Consider the following 26,694-nt stretch of genomic DNA (forward strand, 5'->3'; position numbering starts at 1 on the left):
CAGAATGTTTCCTTCTTGCCTTCCTTATAGGATTAGCCCTGTGAAGTGGAAAAAATAAGATTTCTTCCAACAATTGGTTGTCTGAACTGTTAAGAACTGGTTCTGTTAAGAAATAGGTGCAAACTGGTTGAATCTGACCTCTGGGAAAAGTCAAAAGAGATGAATCAATTGGAAGAGCCAAGCTTAACTTTCAGCATACAATTTACTTCAACGATTGCAAGATATGAATATTATTATTCTACTCTTCTCCTTGGCCTATGACTACAATTGAATCTAAAAGTTCCATTGCTAAGTGAGACAGTGGCCAAGTGAATTTTGTCCTGTTTTACGACCTCCCGGAGAAGTGACTTCCCCAGCTCCCATCCTGACCAGATCCCAATAGACCAGCGTTTCTCAAATAGTGAAGTATGCCCCCCTGGGGGCCCCCAGAACAATGCCAGGGGAGACCCCATGGAAAATGTGTGGTCCCTCTCAATGAACTCCCCTAGACGGGGAGTGTTTTCCCTGTTGCACGCTGCTCCGAGCCTGGAAGAGAAGGCGGCCAGGCAGGGTGGGGCGGCTGTGGGGTTCTTGTTGTTTTTGATGGGCGCCACGTTAGCCATGAATGGTGTGGCGAATTTGCTACTGGACAAAGAGGAGCATCCTCTGCAGCTGGGCAAAAGCTTTGACTCGGCCTCCTTCCACACCATTCATGTGAGCGCCCAGCAGAGGCTGTGCTTATGGGCCAGGCCGGCGACCCCAAAACATCGGCTTGATTAAGCTGCCCTAGATCCATGTCAAAAGAGTCCCTAACCCAGCGATGACGAACGTTTTTTCTCTTGAGTGCAAAAAGAGCGTGCTTGCGTGCTGCCGCACATGTGCAAGTGCCCACAACCATAATTTAATGCCTGAGAAGGACGAAAACAGCTTCCCCCACACTCTAGAGGCCGTCTAGAGGTCAGATAATGTCTTGTTTCCCAATTTCTGGGCGGCCCAGTAGGGTTGCGTTTCGCCCTCCCCAGGCTCCAAAGTCCCCCAGAGGCTCCTGGAAACCAAAAATACCCCCCCAGAGCTTCAGTGTGAGCCAAAAATCAGCTGGCTGGCACACACATGCATGCTGGAGCTGAGCTAGGGCAACGGCTCATGTGCCATAGATTCGCCATCACTGCCCTAACCTATGCCTGCCTAACTAAAAACAGGCTCCTCTTGAGTTCAGTGTGACTTGCTTCCAGGAAAGTGGGTAGAGTAGCCTTCCCCAGCCAATAGTTTGTTTGCAGCTTATAATAAGTAAAATAATAAACATTAACACTAAAATTCCATTGGAGCCCAGATCGGAGAGTTGGGGTTGGTGTGAAATGGTTTTTTTCCCCCTAGATGGGGGCGTAGCATAAACAATTGAGAAGCACTGCAATAGAGGAAGATGTGACTAAGTTGAAAAAAATGGATTAAAAACTCTTCCCCTTCTCTGGAAATGCTTTGTATGGTTGAGAAGTCTTGATGAATGTATTTGGCTCTGTATTGTGGGATAGAGAGGGAAATTCATCCAAGGAGGATAAAGTTACCTTTTACATCACACCCACAAAATACAATTGCTTGATTTTTAAGGCTCAGCATCACAACTTACTCATTCTGCAGATAAGCCTGATTTGCTGGAGAGCAAAAGAAAAAGAAGGGGGGAAAGGGGGAAAAAGAAGAATGCAAATGAACCTTGCTTTATGTACCTCGCTGTCCAGACTCATGAAGCCAAGTGCAAAACCTTCACATTCAAACTTATGGATGATTTCCGGGAGCATCAGAGGAGTAAAGGAGATGTGAATGGAAATAGCGCCACCTGCAGGGATAACCTGAAAACAACAGTTAGGTCGATTCAAAGGAAAGAAAGAGATAGCTGAATTGAAGGAATACAGTCAGGGGTGGGCTACTGCCTAAATGGAGAACGCAGTGGGGTAGCGAAAATGGAGCTCCATCTCAAAGCACCCAATTTGCACTGAAAGATGTTGAAAGAAAACGCAGGGCATCCTGCAAAAGCCACGGCCACAGTGTGGCAGTAAACATTTTGGTAGCCCTTCACCGAATACAGCCAATCCCTAAATCAGTGTCCTCAAACTTCAACTCCCCAAATTCCCCATTCTGCTAGCCTGCAGATTTTGGACAAGCATCAGAAGATAACAGAGATACAGAAAACTTTCGTTGTTTTTGACCATCTTCCAGCGCATTTCCCAGAATTCCCCAGTCAACCTAACTTTTTATTATTTATTTATTATTTATTTATTATTTGGATTTGTATGCCGCCCCTCTCCGAAAACTCGGGGCGGCTCACAACAAGTGAAAAGACAATCCAATACATAATCCAATTTAATTAAAATATTATAAATTTAAGAAAAACCCCTATACTAACATACACACACACAAGCATACCATATATAAATTCAACGTGCCCAGGGGAAGATGTTTAGTTTCCCCATGCCTGACGGCAAAGGTGGGTTTTGAGGAGTTTACGGAAGGCAGGAAGAGTAGGGGCAGTTCTGATCTCCGGGGGGAGTTGGTTCCAGAGAGTCGGTGCCACCACAGAGAAGGCTCTCCCCCTGGGGCCCGCCAACCGACATTGTTTAGTTGACGGGACCCGGAGGAGGCCCACTCTGTGGGACCTAATCGGTCGCTGGGATTCGTGCGACAGAAGGCGGTCTCGGAGATATTCTGGTCCAGTGCCATGAAGGGCTTTAAAGGTCATAACCAACACTTTGAATTGTGACCGGAAACTGATCGGCAGCCAATGCAGACTGCGGAGTGATGGTGAAACATGGGCATACCTGGGTAGGCCCATGACTGCTCTCGCAGCTGCATTCTGCACGATCTGAAGTTTCCGAACACTTTTCAAAGGTAGCCCCATGTAGAGAGCATTACAGTAGTCGAACCTCGAGGTGATGAGGGCATGAGTGACTGTGAGCAATGAGTCCCGGTCCAGATAGGGCCGCAACTGGTGCACCAGGCGGACCTGGGCAAACGCCCCCCTCGCCACAGCTGAAAGATGGTTCTCTAATGTGAGCTGTGGATTGAGGAGGACGCCCAAGTTGCGGACCCTCTCTGAGGGGGTCAGTAATTCCCCCCCCAGGGTAATGGACGGACAGATGGGATTGTCCTTGGGAGGCAAAATCCACAGCCACTCCGTCTTATCCGGGTTGAGCTTGAGTCTTGGCTAGAGAATTCTGAGACTTGAAGTTCACCCATCTTGAAAGTGCCATGATAGAGAAGTTGGGTAGACAGTTGGTTGGGTTAATCTACTATGGTGGCCAAAATTCAGAAAGATCCTACAATTTGCAAACTCTTCCGAATTTTTTTTAAAATAATTAGTCGGAAAATGTGCTACCAGACTTCTGTTGTTGTTTTTTTAAACCCTGAAATTTGGGGAATTGGCAGGAAACCGAGTGTCTGTGGAATTCACATGAGACAGCAAAAACAGGAAGGTGAAAAGAACAACTTCTTGCTAAACTCTTGACATTCTCAGTCTCCTTTCATATCATTTCCTACCTAGATGGGTCTAGGGCAGTAGTTCTCAACCGGGGGTCGGGACCCCTTTGGGGGGTCAAATGACCATTTCACAGGGGTCCCCCAAGACTACAGGAAAAGACAAATTTCTTATGGTGTTAGGAACTAAAGCGTCTATTCTGGCACTTTGGAACATATTTTTAAAATCTGACCAATCAGGCGTTTACAGTGGGGATGTCCCTCTGACCTTCCTGCCAATCAGGTTAAAGCTTTGTTGGAATAATTGGCGCTGCTAGACTTATGGTTGGGGGCTACCACAACATAAGAAACTGTATTAAGGGATTGCGGCCAATGGTCTAGAACAGCTCCTATGGCCAATCAACCACCAGACAACTCGCGGAGGGACAAATATCAAAGAAATGGTGGAATAGAATCCTTAAAGAAAGAATGCCCTAGGAGAGGCACAAACATATGCGCTGACAAAACATTAAAACGATTTTTAAATTGTTTAAATAATTAGATTAATTGTAGAATTCTGCCATCTCATTACAACTCACTAAGCAAGTTGGTGGTCATGAAGTGTCCCATGGCTAGTGGGCCGTTGCGAGTTCTCCCATTCCATACCTCCCACTCCGTGCCAGCCTGGCCTAAGGGAGCTGCAACTTACGGTCTGTTTGGGAGTGATGCAGAAAGGGTAATCCGAAGGAACACCCTCATGAGGTCGAAGGACCACGGAGACTATTGGCTTGAACGTCACTGGTTCCCAGAGGGATTCAACAGAACTTCCTTCATCATCCTCAAATAGTGTCTCCAGACTCTACAGTGAAAGTGGGGAAGAAGTTTAAAAAAAAAACCCCAAACCTGCCAAGACTGGTACTTGATTCAATGAAAATGGGGCAAAATACAAGTGGGGCAAAATTCGTTACATAAATACAAGAGTGCCAGAAGTGGGTTCTGGATTGTCCTACTGCCAGTTTTCTCATGGACACAACACACGCAAGCTTTGCACACCCAAGCACTCTTGCGCACATGTGTTGTACTTTTAAAAAGTACAGTGATACCTCATCTTACAAACGCCTCGTCATACAAACTTTTCGAGATACAAACCCGGGGTTTAAGATTTTTTTGCCTCTTCTTACAAACTCTTTTCACCTTACAAACCCACCACCACCGCTGGGATTCCCCGCCTCTGGACTTCCGTTGCCAGGAAGCACCTGTTTTTGCGCTGCTGGGATTCCCCTGAAGCATCGCAAAAACACAGAAGTCCGGAGGTGGGGTTTCCCATGGAGGGGAGCCTCATGGGATCCCAGCAGCGCAAAAACGGGCACTTCAGCTGGCAAAAGGGGTGAATTTTGGGCTTGCACGCATTAATCGCTTTTCCATTGATTCCTATGAGAAACATTGTTTTGTCTTACAAACTTTTCACCTTAAGAACCTCATCATACTAACCGCGTTCTCCCTATTTCGTAACCAGACAGAGTTAGAAGCAAAAGATACATTCTTAGAGGAGGTATCTGATTCCCACAGGACATTGATCTCATTGCCATCGGCATCCTTGATTGGAAACTGTGGGCCATAAAACACCAAGAGATCGATCAATTTGTCATCATCTTTATCTTGATTGTAACTTTCCCAATCCATTCGAATGTCTGAATGGAAGGAGAAAAAAAAAGGGGGGGGGGGGGGTGAAATCAAAATCAGGGTGGCTAATATACATTTTTAACAATCATACTTAAATCAAAATCCTATTTTGCACCTGCCTTATAGCAGTTCATCAGTCTGTTTTTCTTCATTTCTTTACACTCCCTTTCCTCTTTCTCCATCTCTTCCTTCTACCTTCTTACTCCTTCTCTCCCCCTTCCTACTTCCTTCCCCTCCTTCTCTTCTCCCTTCATTTTTCTACTTCCTCTTTCTCCTTCTCAACCTTTCCCCTCACCTCTTGTTTACCAGACTGATAACTTGTTCCCATAAACTTTCAAACTGTCTGTGTCTCTTCTAAATTTGTTATTTTTAATCATTTCTATACATGCAATTCTTTATTTTAGATATGTGCTACTTATCTAACATTACCTCCTCAGAACCTAATTTTGTCATCTGTGTCTACCATCATTCATTCTCCATTTTCTTCTTTTATAATCATTCTAATTTAATTTCCATGTATATTCATTTTATATCCAATCATAAAATTTCACCCATATTTTGTAATATTTCTGTGTCTTCCTTTGTCTTTAATTTGAAACAGCGTTGTTTAAATGTGGCAACTTTTAAGTTGAAGTGTGGACTTCAGCTCCCAGAATCCCCCAGTGACCAGTCCATTAGGCTAAAATCTCGCAGTTTGTTCAAAAATTCTCATCCTCGAGATTGGAAGGTATTTTGAAGGTCGCTTGGAGAAAACCTCAGAATTCGCAGATATTTGGGGGGTCAAGGAGGAGATCTGGGGAGACATATTCTTAGGTGATTTCCAAACTTGGAAAGATCTTGACCCTCCAAAATTTTCCTGGGGTAGGGGTGGGCCGCCTGCCTGTTCTTGGGAAAAATGACAATAGCCAGTACAAACGCTTACCAAAGGGAGTGGGGTTATGGAGACGCATGCACCGTGATACGGTGTCTCCTCCTGAGATATGGGCTCCAAACCTGGGAAGAAAATAAGATGTTATCTACAGTGTATTTTTGGTGCTTCCTAGGAAAGGGGGGGGGGGAAGTACCATCATTTTTGGAGTTTAAGTTCCACCCTTCCCTCTCCCCCAAAAGAGGCTGAAAATTTGGGTGCGCCTTATACTTCGAATGTAGCTTTTTTGAAGCTTTTTCCCCCCAGCCCTAAAGCGGTGTTAAAGATCTTCCCGGCTGGCTTCCAGGTTTGTTTTCATTCCTACTTCCAGCTCTAAATTTTTATTTATTTATTTATTTATTTTGTCCAATTTATATATATATATATATGATGGTCTTGGCATATTCGGGTTTCTTTCCGTGTAGGATTTGGAAATTTCCAAATCCTACACGGGAAGAAACCCGAATATACCAAGACCATCATACCTGTACCTGTGAAAATCTACGAAAACACACACACACACACACACACACACACACACACATATATATATTTGTTTTCGTAGATTTTCACGGGTATATGTATGTAGATTGTTCTGAGTTCGGGTTTTGCCCTGTGTAATATTTTGCATGTCTATGCGACGTTTCGGTGAAATCACATCCACCATCATCAAGCTGAAGTTTTAAGCTTCGTGTTGCTGTAAATATGGAATGTTTGTAACTGCCATTTCTTCCTTATATATAGTGTTGGGGGTGGAGATTTGGTTTGAATGTAGGAAATAGATTGGGTGACTATGTTTTAGTGATTTGATTGGTTGGTGGAATCACACTTACTTGAAAGATTGATATGGTGATTAGATGGTGTGTCCTAGGGTGCCATTGGGTTTTTTATAGATTAGTACATCTAGAAAGGGAAGTTGATCATTGACTTCTGTTTCCATAGTAAATTGTATTTTGGGGTGTAGGCTGTTGAGATGTGTGAGGAAATTGTCTAGTTTTTCCCTTCCATGTGGCCAAATTACAAAAGTATCATCAACATATCTCAGCCAAAGTTTAGGTTTGTGTTTAGATTGCTCTAATGCATTATTTTCAAAATATTCCATATAGAGGTTGGCGATGACAGGTGAGAGGGGTGATCCCATGGGGGCTCCCTCTATCTGTTTATATCTTTGTTCATTATAGATGAAATATGTATTAGTCAGACAGTGGTTGGTTAGATCTAGGATATATTTGGGGGGCTTGTGTTTGTTTTGGATAGCTGTTAAGGCTTCTTTAATAGGTATTTGTGTGAAAATGGCACCCTAGGACACACCATCTACCAAAAGAAAACCCATACCAACCGTTATCTAAATGCACACTCCCACCACCACCCCGCACAAATCACCTCAGTAGCCAAAACTCTCATCACCAGAACCAAACACCTAGCTGACCAGGAGCACTTAAAAACTGAATTGAACAAACTCAAAGATGTATTAATTTCTAATGGATTCGAAAGGAAAACAATCACAAACCTAATCAAAAAAGAGACACCCCCCAAAAATCAAGATCAAGAACTGGACAATGGTACCACCCTTCTCCCTTACATCAAGGGCACCACTGACAAAATTAGTAAAATCCTGCACAAACATAATATTAAAACTTCATTTGTCACTAACCAAAAATATCAAACATCCTAAGGAACCCAAAAGATAAAATCCGACTAGAACACCAAGGAATCTATGAAATCCCTTGCAAAACATGTGCAGCCACATACATTGGACAAACCAATCGAAGAGTGAGCCAACGCATTGCAGAACATGAGAATGCAGTTAAAAAAGAAGAAAAGACTTCCTCCCTTGTCCAGCACATTAAAAAAATAGGGCACGAAATTGACTTTGAAAAAACTAAATTACTTTCCAAAACAGAAAATTTATACAGAAGAATTACTAGAGAAGCTATAGAGATTGAGAAACGCCCCCTATGCATGAATAAAAGAGATGATACGTCCCGCCTACCAGAGATTTGGAAACCAGCCTTAAACAAAAAAACATATCAGAATAATCACCATATCAATCTTTCAAGTAAGTGTGATTCCACCAACCAATCAAATCACTAAAACATAGTCACCCAATCTATTTGCTACATTCAAACCAAATCTCCATCCCCAACACTATATATAAGGAAGAAATGGCAGTTACAAACATTCCATATTTACAGCAACACGAAGCTTAAAACTTCAGCCGGATGATGGTGAATGTGTTTCGGGGAAATCACATTCACCATCATCAGGCTGAAGTTTTAAGCTTCGTGCTGTTGTAAATATGGAATGTTTGCAACTGTCATAGACACTCAAAACATTACACGGGGCAAAACCCGAACTCAGAACAATCTACATACTTTTTTTTTAAAAAAATAAATTTTTATTGATTTTATAAAATAATTACATAGAACGAACATATAACAGTGCACAGTGCATGTGCCCATTACCTTACAAAACAAGACACCCCCCTTCACCACCACCACCCATACAAGGGGATTCAAAAGTTTTTGATTTTGTTTATCTGTATTTCCTTGGCTCTATCTTGCATTAGATATTACTAAAAGAGTGATTGCAGTTTATTTTTCACATTTACATCACAGATTCTACTCAACATATAATCTTTCACCTTATTCCATCGTACCATCAGCTTCTCCAATTTGTTTTCATCAAAATTATTTAATCTTATTTCCATAATTTCAAAATGTATGTGGTCCACCATGTACCAGTACCAATTCTGTATTGTCCATTTTGTAGAGTCTTTCCAACCTAGTACCACTACTGCTTGAGCCCTGCCATTTAGAACAATCTACATACATATACCCGTGAAAATCTACGAAAACAAATATACACACACACACACACACACACACACACACACACAGTAAAATACATGATGAAGGTTGTAGAGATACTCATAGTAAAATATATCTAAGAAAGAATAGAAAAGAAGATATAGGAATAGAACATATCAATGAGAGATATAGGAATAGAAGAAAGGAATAGGAGATATAGGAGAGCAACAGGACAGGGGACGGAAGGTGCACTTGTACTCGCCCCTTACTGACCTCTTAGGAATCTGGATAGGTCAACCGTGGATAATCCAAGGATAAAGTGTTGGGGGTTTGGGGATGACACTATGGAGTCTGGTAATGAGTTCCACGCTTCGACAACTCGGTTAATGAAATCATATTTTTTACAGTCAAGTTTGGAGCGGTTAATATTAAGTTTAAATCTGTTGTGTGCTCTTGTGTTGTTGTGATTGAAGCTGAAGTAGTCGCCGACAGGCAGGACGTTGCAGCATATGATCTTGTGGGCAATGCTTAGGTCATGTTTAAAGCGTCTTAGTTCTAAGCTTTCTAGGCCCAGGATTGAAAGTCTAGTCTCGTAGGGTATTCTGTTTCGAGTGGTGGAGTGAGGGGCTCTTCTGGTGAAGTATCTCTGGACATTTTCAAGGGTGTTGATGTCTGAGATGCGATATGGGTTCCAAACGGATGAGCTGTATTTGGGGATGGGTCTGGCAAAAGTTTTGTAAACTCTGGAAAATAGTGAGAGATTGCCAGAGTAGAAGCTATGTAGGATTAGGTTTACAACTCTTGAAGGTTTCTTGGCTATGTTATTGCCGTGGGCTTTGGCACTTAAATCTTTTGTTATTAGTATACAGAGGTCTCTTTGCAGGCTTGTTTTCATTGCTATTCCCTCCAAATTAAGTTTTTTTTACATCCTAACCAGGTGATAAAATGATGTGCTAAAACTGACCAGACTAAGGACGCTAGCCAGATGAATACCTGGTAGATAGATTCCCCCCCCCCTATTTTCCTCCCCCGAAACTATCTATTAACTATTTATTTTCCTCCCCCGAAACTAACCCTTATACTCCAGTGCATCTTATACTCTGAAAAATATGGCAAATGTGTTCCATCAACACAACAAAAAGACATGTTAACAGTAGAGGATTTGTTTCTCACTTCGGAGACACCATCACTTTGACACATATACAATTCCCGCGGTTCCTGAAGACAGGAGGGATATCTGACACCAATATTAAACAGATTGTCCTTGACTTACGACCACAACTGAGACCAGAAAATTCATTTGTTAAGCAAGTCATCACATATTTGCACCTGATTTTACAACTATTTCTGCCACAGTCAATTTGTGAGATACTGTACTTCACATGTTAGGCAAGACATCACATGAATGAAACTTGTGACCTGGACACTTGTGACCACAGGAATGTTGCAATGGTCATTAGTGTGAGGACTGATCGCGAGCCACTTTATTTAGCGCCACTGCAACATTGAAAAGGTCACTAAAAGAATGACTGTAAGTTGAGGACTACCTAACTTTATTTATTTATTTATTTATTTATTACTTAGATTTGTATGCCGCCCCTCTCCGAAGACTCGGGACGGCTCACAACATGTAGAAACAAATCATAAGCAATCAGACAAATTTAAAATATTTAAATATTTAAAAACCCCATATGCTAACAGACACACACACAGACATACCATGCATAAATTAAACGTGCCCAGGGGGAGATGTTTCAGTTCCCCCATGCCTGACGGCAAAGGTAGGTTTTAAGGAGTTTACGGAAGGCAGGAAGAGTAGGGGCAGTTCTAATCTCCGGGGGGAGTTGGTTCCAGAGGGCCGGTGCCGCCACAGAGAAGGCTCTTCCCCTGGGGCCCGCCAACCGACATTGTTTAGTTGACGGGACCCGGAGAAGGCCAACTCTGTGGGACCTAATCGGTCGCTGGGATTCGTGCGGCAGGAGGCGGTCTCGGAGATATTCTGGTCCGATGCCGTGAAGGGCTTTAAAGGTCATAACCAACACTTTGAATTGTGACCGGAAATTGATCGGCAGCCAATGCAGACTGCGGAGTGATGGTGAAACATGGGCATACCTAGGTAGGCCCATGACTGCTCTCGCAGCTGCATTTTACACGATCTGAAGTTTCCGAACACTTTTCAAAGGTAGCCCCATGTAGAGAGCATTACAGTAGTTGAACCTCGAGGTGATGAGGGCATGAGTGACTGTGAGCAATGAGTCCCGGTCCAGATAGGGCCGCAACTGGTGCACCAGGCGAACCTGGGCAAACTTATTAATTATTAAGGGAATGCTAACTATTTTAACCATTATTATTATTATTATTATTATTATTATTATTATTATTAATAATAATAATCAGGATTGAAAAATCAACAGATGATTCAAAGTGCAGACTCTGTAAAGAAACAGACGAAACACTCGTACTCAGCTGCTGCAAAAATATCGCACAGACTGACTATAAGCATAGACACAATGCTGTCGCACAGATGATCCACTGGAACTTGTGCCAGAACTACCATCTACCAGTGGCAAAGAACTGGTGGGATCACAAGCCTGAAAAAATGGTGGAAAATGGGCAAACAAAACTACTGTGGGACTTCCGACTTCCGACTGACCGAATTTTGAAACATAATACACCAGACATCATAATTGTGGAGAAAAAGAAAGCATAGATCATTGACATCACAATCCCAGGAGACAGCAGAATTGAAGAGAAGCAGCTAGAGAAATTTACGAAATATGAAGATCTGAAAATTGAGCTGCAACGACTCTGGCATAAGCCAGCGAAAGTGGTCCCAGTGGTCCTTGGCACGCTGGGCGCAGTGCCAAAAGATCTCAGCGGACATTTGAAAACCATCGGAATTGACAAAATCTCCATCTGTCAACTGCAAAAGGCCACTTTACTGGGATCGGCAGGCATAATTCGGTGCTGCATCACGCAGTCGTAGGTGCTTGGGAAGCGCCTGATTGGTGATGAAATACGAAATCCAGCATAGTGATCTCATTTGCTGTGTTATATTGATGATAATAGTGTCACAAGTTCATCCTGGCCTAGCTACGTTTCTCTGGAATCCCTACTGCCTTGCAATTGGGAGTTCCCAATAGCCTTGCTAACCGTTTCGGGTATCTACCTGATGGTGGGTATTGCTATGGGATGGTTTGGTCCAGTCATCTGCAGGAAGATGGGGCAGCCTTTCACAGTCATTTCTATGGGGATCAACCTCGGCTCCAATTCACCCATCTGCACAAAAAAACAAAAACAAAAAAAAAGGAGTAATTTTGATACCCAACTCATTTCAACCTTGAGCTACAAATTTTTTAAAGGTTGTGTTTAAAGCAGTATTACAAAGTTCCACATTACAAAGCCTTAGTAGGTCCAAATATGGAATACTGCATCCAGTTTTGGTCACCACATTATGAAAAAGATATTGAGACTTTGGAAAAAAGAGAAGAGCAACTGACGATTAAAGGCTTGGAGATTAAAATGTATGAAGAATGGCTGCAGGAATTTGGGTATGGCAAGTCTAGAGGAAACGAAGGACCAGGGGTGACATGATAGCTGTCTTCCCATATTTGAGGGGCTACCACAGAGAGGAAGAAGAGGGTCTATCTGTTCTCCAAAGCACCAGAAGGCCAGACAAGGAACAACAGATGGGAACTCATCAAGGAGAGAAGCAACCTGGAATTAAGGAGAAACTTCCTAACAGGGAGGACAATTCATCAGTGAAACAGCTTGCTTTCAGAAGTTATGATTTATTTATTTATACGATATATTTTTTAATGCCGCCCTTCTCCTTAGACTCAGGGCAGCTTACATGTTAGCAATAGCACTTTGTAACAGAGCCAGCCTATTGCCCCCACAATCCTGGTCCTCGTTTTACCCACCTCGGAAGGATGGAAGGCTGAGTCAACTTTGAGCCGGTGATGAGATTTGAACCACTGACCTGCAGATCTAGCAGTCAACTTTAATGGCTTGCAGTGCTGCACTCTACCTGCTGCACCACCTCGGCTCTGATTGCTTCATCACTGGAGGCATTTAAGAAGAGACTGGACATCCACTTGTCAGAAACGGTGTAGGGTTTTCTGCTTGAGCAGGGGGTTGGACTAGAAGGCATCCAAGGTCTCTTCCAGCTCTATTCCCCTTTAACGTAGCAGACTGATTTGGAAGCTAAAGAAGGGCGTGCTTTGGAGAATAGTTCTTACCGCACGAATCCCAGCGACCGGTTAGGTCCCACAGAGTGGGCCTTCTCCGGGTCCCGTCAACAAAACAATGTCGTTTGGCGGGGCCCATTGGGAAGAGCCTTCTCTGTGGCAGCCCCAGCCGTCTGGAACCAACTCCCCCCGGAGATTAGAACTGCCCCTACCCTCCTTGCCTTTCGTAAACTCCTTAAAAACCACCTCTGTCGTCAAGCGTGGGGGAACTGAGACATTTCCCCCTGCCTATGTAGTTCTAGTGCATGATATGACTGTATGTATGTTTTTTATATTGGGGTTCCTTGCTTTTAGATTTTTAAATGTACAATTGTTATCTTAGATTTTAATTATTAGATTTGTCAATATATATTGTTTTTATCATTGTTGTGAGACGCCCCAAGTCTGCGGAGATGGGCGGCATACAAATCTAATTAATAATAACAACAACAACAACAATAATAATAATAATAATAATAATAATAATAATTGTGGCATGGCGTGTTGTGGGCAGAGGTGGGCTGCTAAGGTAGAATAGTGATGTGTGCTCGCCCCCATGGCTTTGAGTGCTAGCAGAGTCCAGTGCAATTCTGCTACTGGACCTGGGCAGCTGACGAAATTGCACGCAGACAGGTGCAGTAGCAGAATTGCGCTAGACTCTGCTAGCACTCAGAGCCACGGGGGTGGGAGCACGTCACCGTTCCACCTTAGCAGCCCACCTCTGGTTGTGGGTTTGCCACCAACGTCAAGTCAACGTTCCCTCCGCTGGCTCAGACAGGCCGCCTACCTTACAGATGAGAACATCCTTATAATGTCCCCACATATTGTTGTAGGCTGTGATTTCTACGATAAGTTCCTGGAAAGCTTTCAGGATCCCCTCCGTCGGATACACGTGGAAAGCCACTCCTTTCCCTTGGGACAACATGGCTGCTCGGAAGGCTGTAAAAGGAGAAAAACCTGAAGAGCATTGCCCTTTCTCTAACATTGCAGCTGACGGACTTCATGTTGTCTGAAAGGGACTGACCAAAGTCTGTTGTCCAGCTGTATTTTCCCATCAAAGCAACTGTTCAACCTCACAAACTTCCTGTCTACAAAAACACAACATTTTTTTCTTCTTCTTACCTGATTCCTTCCTCTTCGCAAGTTGTCTTGTCACCCGTTTGGTTTTCTCCACAATCATGTCCCTGAATAGAGGAAATTAGAGCCGCTGAGAACTCATAAAAATGCCTTGGTTATATCTAGGCAGGATGCATGCTTCAAAAATGCACTTAAAAACACTCCAGATGTGTCAACAGCTGCTTCCTTCTCCTGGCAATACTGATTTGTTAACTAAGAGACACAATGTCCTTTTCAAGGTAGTGGCACTACAATCCCCATCATCACCAAGCACAGCAGGAAGCCATTTCCCTTAAGTAAACACTATAAACACTGGTTCAATAGAAGATGATGGATGGATGGATGGACGGACGGACGGACGGACGGACATAGGTGATAATGGATGGACAGACAGACAAGGATAGATGAGAGATGTACCATATTTTTCAGTGTATATGATGCTTTAAAATTGGGTGTGTCTTATAGACCGAATCTTGCCGAGGCCGCCTGGCAGCGCCCAGCAGGAAGCCGGCAGCTTGGCCCCAGGGATGAGCAGGAGCTTGCCTTTGCATGGCTGCGGCAGTGGCGGCACTCTAAAGCCTGAACGAGCCATCCACCAGGACTTGCCACTACCGCCAGGGAAAGGCAGCTGAAGAGGAAGTCTGGCAAGTCCTGGAGGGCGGGCTCGTTCCCAAGCGCCGCCACCACCGCTCCTGCCATGGAAAGGCAGCAAAGGGGGGGAAATAAACCTGTCCCCTGCAGCTGCCTTTCTATGGCTGCAGCAACGGCACTCAGGAGCCTGAACGAGCCTGTATCCCAGGATCTGCCAGAGAAGAAAACAAGCGAACTTCACACTGCCATAGAGAAAAGTGCAAAGCCTGCACCGTTCCAAGCACTTCCAGTCCGAAGCCAGACGGTTTTCTCACCCGAGTGGCCCAAACGAAAAAGTGAATCATCGTGGGAACGTAAAGAGGCAAATAGATAAGAATAGATAAGGGGGGGGGGCATACAAATCTAATAAATAATAATAATAATAATAATAATAATAATAATAATAATAATAATAATATGTGTTCCCAGTTTATAACTTCCTGGTAAATTTTGCAGCTTCTTAAACCTTCTCTCTCTCTCAGAAAACGGGAGTTTAGCTGAACCTTTAGTGCTCTAAAACAGGGTTCTCCAACCTTAGCAACTTTAAGATTTGTGGACTTCAACTCCCAGAGTTCTTCAGCCAGCAACGGTGGCTGAGGAACTCTGGGAGCTGTAGTCCACAACCCTTAAAAGTTGCCACGGTTGGAGATCCTTGCTCTAGAAACACTCCATTTAAGGAGTATTTCAGGTTTATCGTCACCATCATATATTTCCATGCACTCCATTTGTGAAAATCGGAGTAGTCAAAAGAGGGGTCTTTGAAAACCTCATGGTATAATAGTAATATTAAGGCAACCTCAGCAAGGAACTGTAACTGTAAATGATTCTATCACTAGCCATTTCTGTGACTAAAGGAACAACTAACAAAATGAATTGTCCTTGTTTGTTTTGTTTATTTGTTTGAGTTAGGAGTTAGGAGTGCAAGAGTCTTCAAATCTGGCAACTTTAAGGCTTGTGGACTTCAATTCCCATTTCTGACTGGTGGAGGAATTCTGGGAGTTTAAGTCCACAAGTCTTGAAGCTCTCAAGTTTAAAGTTTGTAAAAAGTGTACATGGTTTTAAAAAGTATACGGTTGTAAAAAGTATTCTGCTACACTGATATTTTATTAAACAATATAATGCTACTACATTTGGTTCAGAATACATTTTTCCTTGGTTTCCCCCTCTAAAATCTAGTTGCATCTTATACACCGATGTGTCTTATACACTGAAAAATACAGTAAATCATTGCTTGGAGGCAGCAGAGTCTCAGATAGAAAGTCCATACAGAGAGTGGTGAGGACAACCAAGAAAATTATAGGAAGCTCACTTCCTGTCATTCAGGATGCTGCTTACAAGCGCTAATGTGCTTAGAGCTCAGAGAATTGTTAGAGACCTCACACACCCACTTCACGGTCTCTGTTTTTGTTGCTCCCCTCCGGGAAGGGGTTTCAAAATATTTCTAGCAGGGCTACCAGATTCTGTAAAAGCTTTGTTCCCTGTGTCATCCATCTGGAAAACTTGGCAAGATTTGTTTCTCTCACCATGTACATGTACACAATCAGAACTAGATGCCTTGGTTAGATCTGAACAAGACTGTGTTGTTTCTGTGTGTCATATAATCCATGTAGGTACATACATAATTTTGTGTCGATCTGTCTGTCTATCTGTCTGTCTATCTATCTATCTGTCTATCTAGAATAGAATAGAATTTTTATTGGCCAAGTGTGATTGGACACACAAGGAATTTGTCTTGGTGCATATGCTCTCAGCGTACATAAAAGAAAAAGATACATTTGTTAAGAATCATGTGGTACAACACAATGATTGTCATAGGGGTCAAATAAGCAATGAAGAAACAATCAATATTAATAAAAATCTTAGGATACAAGCAACAAGTTACAGTCATAATGATGTCATTATAATCTAATGATTATATTTATGTTTATGTTTATATTAGAGGTTGAGACCCTTTGAGAGCTGTGTGCAATGTAATTTCATTTTAATGTATGCTGATTGATGAATATTCTAAGTGATAATAAAGTTATTCTAAGTCTAAAAACCGAGTAATACATCTTTCTTTCAATATTCTGTTTTCCATCTGTGAACAGCCCACGGAGCCAGCTAGAAACTTTATTAAGAAGGAAGAAAATGGACCTCGCAGTGGAAACATGGGTGGGATTAGCTGAATGGGGCATTTATTTGAGATTCCATCTTGCCTGGGGAAGAATTCATTAGAGAGTGAGAGAGAGAAAGGACAGTCAACTTTTTCAAAGCCCATCTCTGCAGGGCCTATGACAATTCCTGACAGCCAACACACTGTGGGACAACCTACCACAGGACAATTGTTACACTAATATCCAAGAAATGGTGGAACAGGATCACTAAAGAAAGGACGCAAGAGGAAGGACAGAATGAAATGTAAATGGCAAAAATTAAAATATTTATTTATTTAAAATAATTAAGTTGAGTTGTTAAATTCTCTTGTGGCGAGTTGTCCCATTCTTATCTCTGGATACCCTCTGACGGGAGTGTCAAACTCGCGGCCTGCGGAGCACTTAAATCTGGCCTGCAGGGCCAGCCTGGAAATAGCAAAGGACTGGCCCATAGTGCCTCTGCTGGCTAAAACAGGGCACAGGGGCAGTGCGTGGGACCCGCACTCCACTGTGCCAGATTTTGGCCAGCAGGGTGCTGCAGGAGCCCATCCTCTCTCTCCTCTCATTCCGTCTGGCTCGTGGAGTAGAACTACAATGTTGATCCGACCCTTGAAGAAATCCAGCTGGAATCCCCTTCCCTGGAAGATGCTTAGGCATGGAAATATTTGGGCCCGTGAGAATTCCACCAAGCAAGAGTTAACTGAGTTTTGCCCCCCTGTTCAAGGTTAAATGGAAGGAAACAAAACATACCCCTTTTGATCCTCGGAAGGCTGCTGAGGGGTGCTGAAATAATCGACTTCAATGGTGAAGGCAGCCACTGTTTCAGAATGGTTGGTAATGATCACCCGGCGCTTTATCACACTCTTCAAGTCCACCTCGGAACCAAAGATGAGTTTTAGATCATCTGAATCATCTGTTACGTTTTGTTCCTCATCACTACAGAATAAGAAGAACAGAGGCATACAACATGGGATAGATTTTATGCATGGTTAAATCATTCATATAAATTACGTTACTCATTTTTCCTTATGTCTATATCTCCTTTCTTTACCTGTCAACTGGAATTAAGTAAGAGAGGCACAGCCCTTTTACTTCACCAGAAATAGACAGAAAGAGCGGTTCTGACATATCTTCAATGCTACAGCACAACACAAGGTCCTTCAGCTTATCCTAAGAAGAAGAAGAAGAAGAACAGCACTTGGTTTCAGCAGAAACAATATTCAACCCGGCACTATGGAGATATCAGGATAAGCCTGCTGAATTACCTCAACAGCTTAACTAGAGAACCCTTGGCCCTTCCTCGTGAAGTGCGTGTCACAAAATCTCAACCAGTTTTTACACAAACCACAAGCCCCACAAGCTACTCATCTCTCTACCTTTGAAAATACATTGCGACAGCCAAATAAAAAATGCCCATTTCTCAAAATGCGAGCTGGTAATATTTGGCACTCCTTGGCAACCTCCTTCGTCTTCCCAAGTTTACTGCTTCTCATTTCCACTCACTTGGTTTTTTTTCCCTGGGGAGAGAGGCACCCTCCCGAACAAAGGCCCTGGACGGTAAGATTTTGTCATTTTAACTTTCTAAGAACACCACACTGAGCTGAGGAACTGTTTCAACCCAAAGGGATGGTTGAGCATTTGCGATAGCAAAAGCGGAAAGCTGCGGATTCTGTCTGCCAAAGAATTCTGCCTGGTGGGATTCGCAGTTGTAACTTCTAACTTCTGGAACATCATGGCCTTCAAGGTAAAATTTGTCCTCAATCTCTTGACCCTCTGGGAGGGTCTGAAAACCTGGTTCTGCCTATTGTCTAAGGGTCCTGATAGGGACGTTCTATAGTGGTGGTTAGGACAGTGATGGCGAACCTTTTTTCCCTCGGGTGCTAAAAAAGCATGGCATGCGCTATTGTGCATGTGTGAGTGCCCCAACGTATAGCCGCTCATAGTCCGTTTGTAGTGAGCAGCATATAAATACAATAAATAAATAATTCAATGCCTTGCGAGGGCGAAAGCAGCTTCCCCACCCCCTGGAGGCCCCCTGGAGGCTGGAAATGGCCTGTTTTCCAACTTCTGGGGGCCCAGTAGGCTCGTGTTTTGCCCTCCCCAGGCTCCAAAGGCTTCCCTTCACCTCCGTGCAAGCCAAAAATCAGCTGGCCAGCACACACATGCACGTTGGACCTGAGCTAGGGCAATGGCTCATGTGCTAGCAGATATGGCTCCGTGTGCCAGCTGTGGCACCCATGCCATAGGTTTGTCATCACTGGGTTAGATCAAGGATTGGCAAAGTTGGCTCTTCTATGACTTGTGGACTTCAACTCCCAGAATTCCTGAGCCAATCATGCTAGTTCAGGAATTCTGGGAGTTGAAGTCTACATGTCATAGAAGAGCCAACTTTGCCTACCCCCGGGTTAGAGGGTTAAAAAGACCTCATCTCCATCCCATTGTATAATGGTTTGTATTGCTGCTAATTTTTGCTAAAATTTTAATGTTGATATTTAAGCTTGTACAGGTAGTCCTTGACTTAAAGCAGTTTTTTATTTAGTGACTGTTCGAAGCTACCATGGTATTGAAAAAAGTGACCTTTGACCATTTTCACACTTATGACCATTGTGACATTCACTTGGTCACATGATTTATATTCGGATGCTTGGCAACTGATTCATACTTGTGACCGTTGCAGTGTCCCTGGGTCTGGTGATCCCCTTTTGCAAACTTATTACAAGCCAAGTCAATGAGGAAACCAGATTCACTTAACCATGTTCCTAACATAACTGTAGTGATTCGCTTAACAAACAAGGAAAGGAAAATCGTAAAATGGGGCAAAATTCACTTAACAGATTTCTCACTTAGCCACATAAATGCTGGGGTCAAGTTGAGGACAATCTATAAACAGAACAATAAAATACAAAAAGAATGAAGAAACCAGAAGTGTTGCAGTGAGACTGGCCGGGAAAACAGCAGAACTCAGAAGAGTTTTGTGAAAACCCAGCCAGGCAAACTGCTGTTGGGTGGTCTTTGGAACGGAGCTGCCCACAAGGGACGGTGAATAAGAAGAGGAATTGTGGAAGATTGCGTGGAGCAAGGTAGGTCTTCGCACAATATTGGAGAAAACGAAGACACTCCACAAGATGAAGAGATAATTAGGAAGGTATTGGATTGTGGAGAAATGGGTAGACTTACATTAAAAATCAAACAGAAGGAAGACACAGAATATTATAAAACACAGAATTTATTTTACTAATGGCTGGGAAAAAGGGGTGGAGAGTAAGAATGGAATCTGTATTGTTAAGCAAATTAAATACACAGGCGAAAAGTTGTTTATTAAGCACTAAGAAATGTAATTAATGGGAAAATAATAACATTTATTTAAAAAAAAAAACAAAGTAAAGTTTAGAAAAGAGATTGGTGGAACACATTAAAACTGGTCTTCCGAAAGGCAGTGAAGACCTGGCTGTGCCGGAAGGCCTGGGGGCCATGAATACGGCCATCTGTCACGGCTGAATATTATTGATTGGATAGGTATGTATGTTTGGTTGATTGGATTGCTGTAGGGGATTTTATTGTTTTTTATTATTTTAATGTTTTAGTATTAATTTAGACTTCTTTTATTATTGTGTTTTATTGTGTATCATATGGCTGTAAGCTGCCCTGAGTCCTATGGGATTAGGTAGCATATAAGTCAAATAAATTAAATTAAATTAAAACCAGAGTGAAGGAGGAATGACAAAGGTTGAAACAGCAACCATGATGCATCTCTGCATGTTGAGAGGCAAGGATTTCCAAGCAAACTAACCTTCATATTATACGTCATCACCACACGTAACTCCCTCTTCTCATTTGGGCCCAAAACACCCTTTTCTGGAGAGATGCTCAGTGCACACAAAGACGCCTGGTCTCCAAGGAGCTGTCGAGGCAATCAGAGCGCACAAATCATTTAACAGGAGGCCAAGGGTGGGATTCTTTGCAATAGAAGAGAACATGGAATGGAAATGGGTATGGGTATGGAATAATTAATAATAATTAATAGTAATAAACTATTAAATTTGTATGCCGCCCCTCTCCGAAGACTCCTTCTTTGGAATGGAGAGGGGCGGCATACAAATCTAATAAATTATTATTATTATTATTATTATTATTATTAATAATAATAGAATGGAACGGAATGGAATGGAATAGAAATAGAAATAGAGGAGAGGAGAGAATAATAATTGAGAATGGAATGGAATAGAATAGAATTCTTTATTGGCCTAGGGTGATAGTGCACACAAGGAATTAGTCTTTGGTATATATGCTCTCAGTATACACAAGGAGAATAAAATACATTCATAAGAATAAAAAGATACAACATTTAGTGACAGTAATGGCTACTAATAAGCTGTCAGCTCATATTAGGAAACAAATAAAAAAACCTGAAAGATACAAGCAATGTGGTTATAGTAATAAGTAGGAAGAGATAGATACTGGTAAGGGAGAGAAAAATAGTAAAAGCAACATGAGAAAATATTATTTTACTGAAAGAGGAGTAGATGCTTGGAACAAACTTCCAGCAGACGTGGTTGGTAAATCCACAGTAACTGAATTTAAACATGCCTGGGATAAACATATATCCACCCTAAGATAAAATACAGGAAATAGTATAAGGGCAGATTAGATGGACCATGAGGTCTTTTTCTGCTATCAATATTCTATGTTTCTATGTTTCTAAGTAATACAGTCTTAGTAAATAGTTTGACAGTTGCGAGAATTAGCTGTTAAGCAGACCCACCCGCTTACCTCTCCCCATTTAAAGGGTGTGGGGAGCATTGTCTGGTTGAAGAGATGGGCTGTTGCCTCAGCGGCAATCCCAATGGAGAGTTCGAAGTGTAAGTCACTTGGCAGCAGACACACCTGGGGCACTTGAACCTCCACAGACACAGGGATGTAGCTGGAAAGAGAGTGGGGTATTCAATCGTCATCAATGCTGGTTTACAAGCCTCTGTTGATAAGCAACGGGACCAATCCTGGCCACTTTAAGATGTGTGAACTTCTGCATGGCTGGCTAAGGAATTTTGGGAGTTGGAATTCTCACATCTTCAAGTGGCCAAAGTTGAGTGACCCAGGACAAACCGAAGGCTATTGGAAAGGGTTACATTCTGCCCAGGCTGAATATATGGGTAGTCCTCAACTTACAATAGCTTTATTTATTTATTTAATTCGGCTTCTCTGCCGCCCAATCCCGAAGGGCTCAGCGTGGCTTACAATAAACAATATAAATACAAATCAATAAAAAAGAAGTAAAATAATAAAATCTAGAACAATAAAACTTTCCTTTAAAAAAAAAACATGATAGAACAGCCACGAGAACAAGCATACATACCATTCATACGATTTGGCCATGATGGTAATTAATTCATGGCTCTTAGGCCTGCCGGCAAAGCCTGGTCTTCATGGCTTTACAAAAAGCCAGCAGAGTGGGAGCAGTATGGACATTGGGGGGGAGTTGATTCCATAGAGCTGGGGCAGCAGCAGAGAAGGCCCTCCCCTGCGGTCCCGCCAACCTGCATTGCTTAGTCAACGGGACCTGGAGGAGGCCAATTCTGGGTGCTCTTATCGGTCGCTGGGAGGAATGCGGCAAGAGACGGTCCTGTAAACAGTCTGGCCCTGAGCCATGTAGGTATATTTATAGTTTATCTAGTGACTTTTCAAAGTTATAATGGCACTGAAAATAGTGACTTAGGAGTGTTTTTTACAGTTACAACCTTGGCAGCATCCCATGATCATGTGATCAAAATTCAGATGCTTGGCAAGTGGTTGCAGTGCCCTGGGGATCATGTGATCACTTTTTGCAACCTTCTGGTAAGCAAAGTCAATGGGGAAGCTGATTCACTTAACTACCAGGCTACTAACATCAGCTGAAGTGATTCACTTAATGACCATGGCAAGAAACGTTGTAAAATGGGGAAAAACTCACATCAAATTTTCACTTTACAACATAAATTTTGGGCTCAATTGTGGTCATAAATCAGGGACTACCAAAATATAAAATCCTCCTTTCATTCTTTTGTTGCTTTTGCTGCGTCTTTTCTCCCATCTTTTATTTACATTTCTCCAAAATCCTGCTTACCAATGGACTTGCCTCCTTTCTTTTTCAATTCTCTTTCCTGTTTCTTGTCTCTTCAACCTATTCATTCATTTATTCACTCACTCATTCATTCATTCATTGCAAATCTCATCCTTCCCTGTCCTAATGTTTGTTTATTTGTTTGTTTATTTATTTATTTGTTTTATTTGTTTTGTAAAGTACATATTGGAGGTATGTAAATATATAATAATATTTATTTACATGATACTAGTAAAAAAAATATAAAGAAACATTAGGACAGGGGACAGAAGGCACACTGGGCACTTATGCTCACTTATTCCCTCTTATCAGTACCCATCTTATGTATATAAACAATTTTATATCTATATATATATTACAAATATGTACTTGACAAACAAACAAGCAAACAAACAAAGTAATATAAAATAAAATAAAAAACTGGCAGGAGGCTTTCTAGGTCAAGTGAACTGATTGGCCTCTTGACCATTTATTTCATTCAGTGGAGAGAATATTCTTTGCTTGCTTGCTTGCTTGCTTGCTTGCTTAATTAATTAATTAATTAATTAATTAATTAATTAATTAATTATATTTGTAGGCCGCCGCTCTCCGCAGACCCGGGGTGGCTAACAACAGTAAAAAGACAACGTAAACAAATCTAATACAGTGTTCCCTCGATTTTCGCGGGTTCGAACTTCGCGGATAGCCTATACCACGGTTTTTCAAAAAATATTAATTAAAAAATACTTCGCGGTTTTTTTCCTATACCATGGTTTTTTCCATGTGATGATGTCATATGTCATCGCCAAACTAATAATTTTTGCAAATAAATAACAAAAAAAATAATTATTGTTAATAAGTAATTATGTTTATAAATATCAGGATCACTATTCAATAGTGAGTACTGGTAATAATGGTGAGTAAATGGTTGTTAAAGGAATGGGAAATGGTAATTTATGGGTTTAAAGTGTTAAAGGATGGCTTGTGATACTGTCCATAGCCAAAAATGGTGTATTTACTTCCGCATCTCTACTTTGCGGAAATTCGACTTTCGCGGGCGGTCTCAGAACGCATCCCCCGCGGAAATCGAGGGAACACTGTATTACAAAATTCTAAAAACCCCAATTTAAGAGATCAGTCATACATACAGTCATACCATACATAAATTTTATAAGCCTAGTCACATCACAGCGGCTCACTAATGAATGTCAAACAAAATGCCCAAAGTTAAAAATTCTGGAAAGCAAGCTGGGAATAAGATAAATAATTTTGGTTTAGTTTTCTGGAATTTCCTTCTCTTTTATTGTTTTCTATTGTATATTAATAAGGTTTTTTTGTTGTTGTTATAAGCCACTTTTGAGATTCTGGTGGCCTATAATAAAATAAAATAAACATATAAACTTTCAATGTGGCAGCTAACCTTCCTTTCTATACAGCGGTTCAAAGATTTTGATCAACTGAATTTGCTGGAAAAATTTGATTCTCAGAAATTGCAATGACTTTTCTTCTTTTTGTTTACCTTCCAACTCCGTTTTCCACATCCAACTCTAATGTAGTTTGGAGATTTTGACACATATATGATGTAAAGAGTACTGAGACACGGCATTTGCCAAGAGGGCACAATTCTCCACTGGAAGGCTGAATTTTGAATGCAGAAGCCTGCAGAAAGAAAATTGAATGCTCATATAATCCAGAACCCTCAAAATCGTTTGGGAAAATATGGGATATATTGTTCAAACAAACCAGAGTACAGGCAGTCCTCGAATTATGACCACAATCGACTCCAAAATTTCTATTGCTAAGTGAGACATTAGTTAAGTGACAAATGTTGCACCATTTTTTATCCTTTCTTGCCACAGTTGTTAAGTGAATCACTGCAATTTGTTAAGCTGGTAACACAGTTAAGTGACTGATTGTCAGTTCACAAAAGATGACCCCAGGGACACAGCAATCATCTGAACTTGTTTCATGTGCAGCGGTGAAATCTACTTAACTTCCCTACTGATTCGGAAGTGTGCGCTTTTTCACCCTCTGCACATGTGCAGAAGGCTTTGCGCATGTGCAGAGGATTAAAATGCTACTGAACCAGTAGCATTTCAGTCCCGATCATGTGATTATGGGACTATCACAAAGGTCATAAATGTGAATAATGGTCGTTTGTCAGTTCTTTTCAGTTGTTGTAATTTCAAATAGTCACTAAATGAACTGTCGTAGGTCAAGGACTACCAGTATCAGCTTTTGCAGGGATCCCCACACTTGGCAACTTTAACACATTGAATTCTGCCAGTTGAAGTCCACAAGTCTTAAAATAGTCACTAAATGAACTGTCGTAGGTCAAGGACTACCAGTATCAGCTTTTGCAGGGATCCCCACACTTGGCAACTTTAAGACATTGAATTCTGCCAGTTGAAGTCCACAAGTCTTAAAATAGTCACTAAATGAACTGTCGTAGGTCAAGGACTACCAGTATCAGCTTTTGCAGGGATCCCCACACGTGGCAACTTTAAGACATTGAATTCTGCCAGTTGAAGTCCACAAGTCTTAAAATAGTCACTAAATGAACTGTCGTAGGTCAAGGACTACCAGTATCAGCTTTTGCAGGGATCCCCACACTTGGCAACTTTAACACATTGAATTCTGCCAGTTGAAGTCCACAAGTCTTAAAATAGTCACTAAATGAACTGTCGTAGGTCAAGGACTACCAGTATCAGCTTTTGCAGGGATCCCCACACTTGGCAACTTTAAGACATTGAATTCTGCCAGTTGAAGTCCACAAGTCTTAAAATAGTCACTAAATGAACTGTCGTAGGTCAAGGACTACCAGTATCAGCTTTTGCAGGGATCCCCACACTTGGCAACTTTAAGACATTGAATTCTGCCAGTTGAAGTCCACAAGTCTTAAAATAGTCACTAAATGAACTGTCGTAGGTCAAGGACTACCAGTATCAGCTTTTGCAGGGATCCCCACACTTGGCAACTTTAAGACATTGAATTCTGCCAGTTGAAGTCCACAAGTCTTAAAATAGTCACTAAATGAACTGTCGTAGGTCAAGGACTACCAGTATCAGCTTTTGCAGGGATCCCCACACGTGGCAACTTTAAGACATTGAATTCTGCCAGTTGAAGTCCACAAGTCTTAAAATAGTCACTAAATGAACTGTCGTAGGTCAAGGACTACCAGTATCAGCTTTTGCAGGGATCCCCACACTTGGCAACTTTAAGACATTGAATTCTGCCAGTTGAAGTCCACAAGTCTTAAAATAGTCACTAAATGAACTGTCGTAGGTCAAGGACTACCAGTATCAGCTTTTGCAGGGATCCCCACACTTGGCAACTTTAAGACATTGAATTCTGCCAGTTGAAGTCCACAAGTCTTAAAATAGTCATTTTAATGAACTGTCGTAGGTCAAGGACTACCAGTATCAGCTTTTGCAGGGATCCCCACACTTGGCAACTTTAAGACATTGAATTCTGCCAGTTGAAGTCCACAAGTCTTAAAATAGTCACTAAATGAACTGTCGTAGGTCAAGGACTACCAGTATCAGCTTTTGCAGGGATCCCCACACTTGGCAACTTTAAGACATTGAATTCTGCCAGTTGAAGTCCACAAGTCTTAAAGTTTCCAAGTGTGGCGACCCCTGACATTGAGGATGGCTCGATTAGTGTTTTTCATTAGAGAGTTTTC

The 26,694-nt window shown here is 42.0% G+C and overlaps 1 protein-coding gene across 1 annotated transcript in view; it reads right to left on the bottom strand.

Moving 5' to 3' along the window:
- DLEC1 (DLEC1 cilia and flagella associated protein) overlaps positions 1-26,694 on the bottom strand; it is a 79,692-nt gene that overhangs the window by 10,405 nt on the left and 42,593 nt on the right. The window contains exons 20-31 of the mRNA XM_070729882.1: positions 24,529-24,668; positions 21,704-21,854; positions 20,724-20,834; positions 17,985-18,103; positions 17,684-17,869; positions 14,175-14,236; positions 13,840-13,991; positions 11,993-12,102; positions 6,029-6,099; positions 4,915-5,114; positions 4,133-4,282; positions 1,701-1,823 (exon numbers count right to left, since the gene is read on the bottom strand). Coding sequence (XP_070585983.1) covers positions 1,701-1,823; positions 4,133-4,282; positions 4,915-5,114; positions 6,029-6,099; positions 11,993-12,102; positions 13,840-13,991; positions 14,175-14,236; positions 17,684-17,869; positions 17,985-18,103; positions 20,724-20,834; positions 21,704-21,854; positions 24,529-24,668 — 1,575 coding nt within the window. The remainder of the gene's footprint in view (positions 1-1,700; positions 1,824-4,132; positions 4,283-4,914; positions 5,115-6,028; positions 6,100-11,992; positions 12,103-13,839; positions 13,992-14,174; positions 14,237-17,683; positions 17,870-17,984; positions 18,104-20,723; positions 20,835-21,703; positions 21,855-24,528; positions 24,669-26,694) is intronic.

This window comes from Erythrolamprus reginae, chromosome Z (genome assembly GCF_031021105.1).
Source record: "Erythrolamprus reginae isolate rEryReg1 chromosome Z, rEryReg1.hap1, whole genome shotgun sequence".
Lineage (NCBI taxonomy): Eukaryota > Metazoa > Chordata > Lepidosauria > Squamata > Dipsadidae > Erythrolamprus > Erythrolamprus reginae.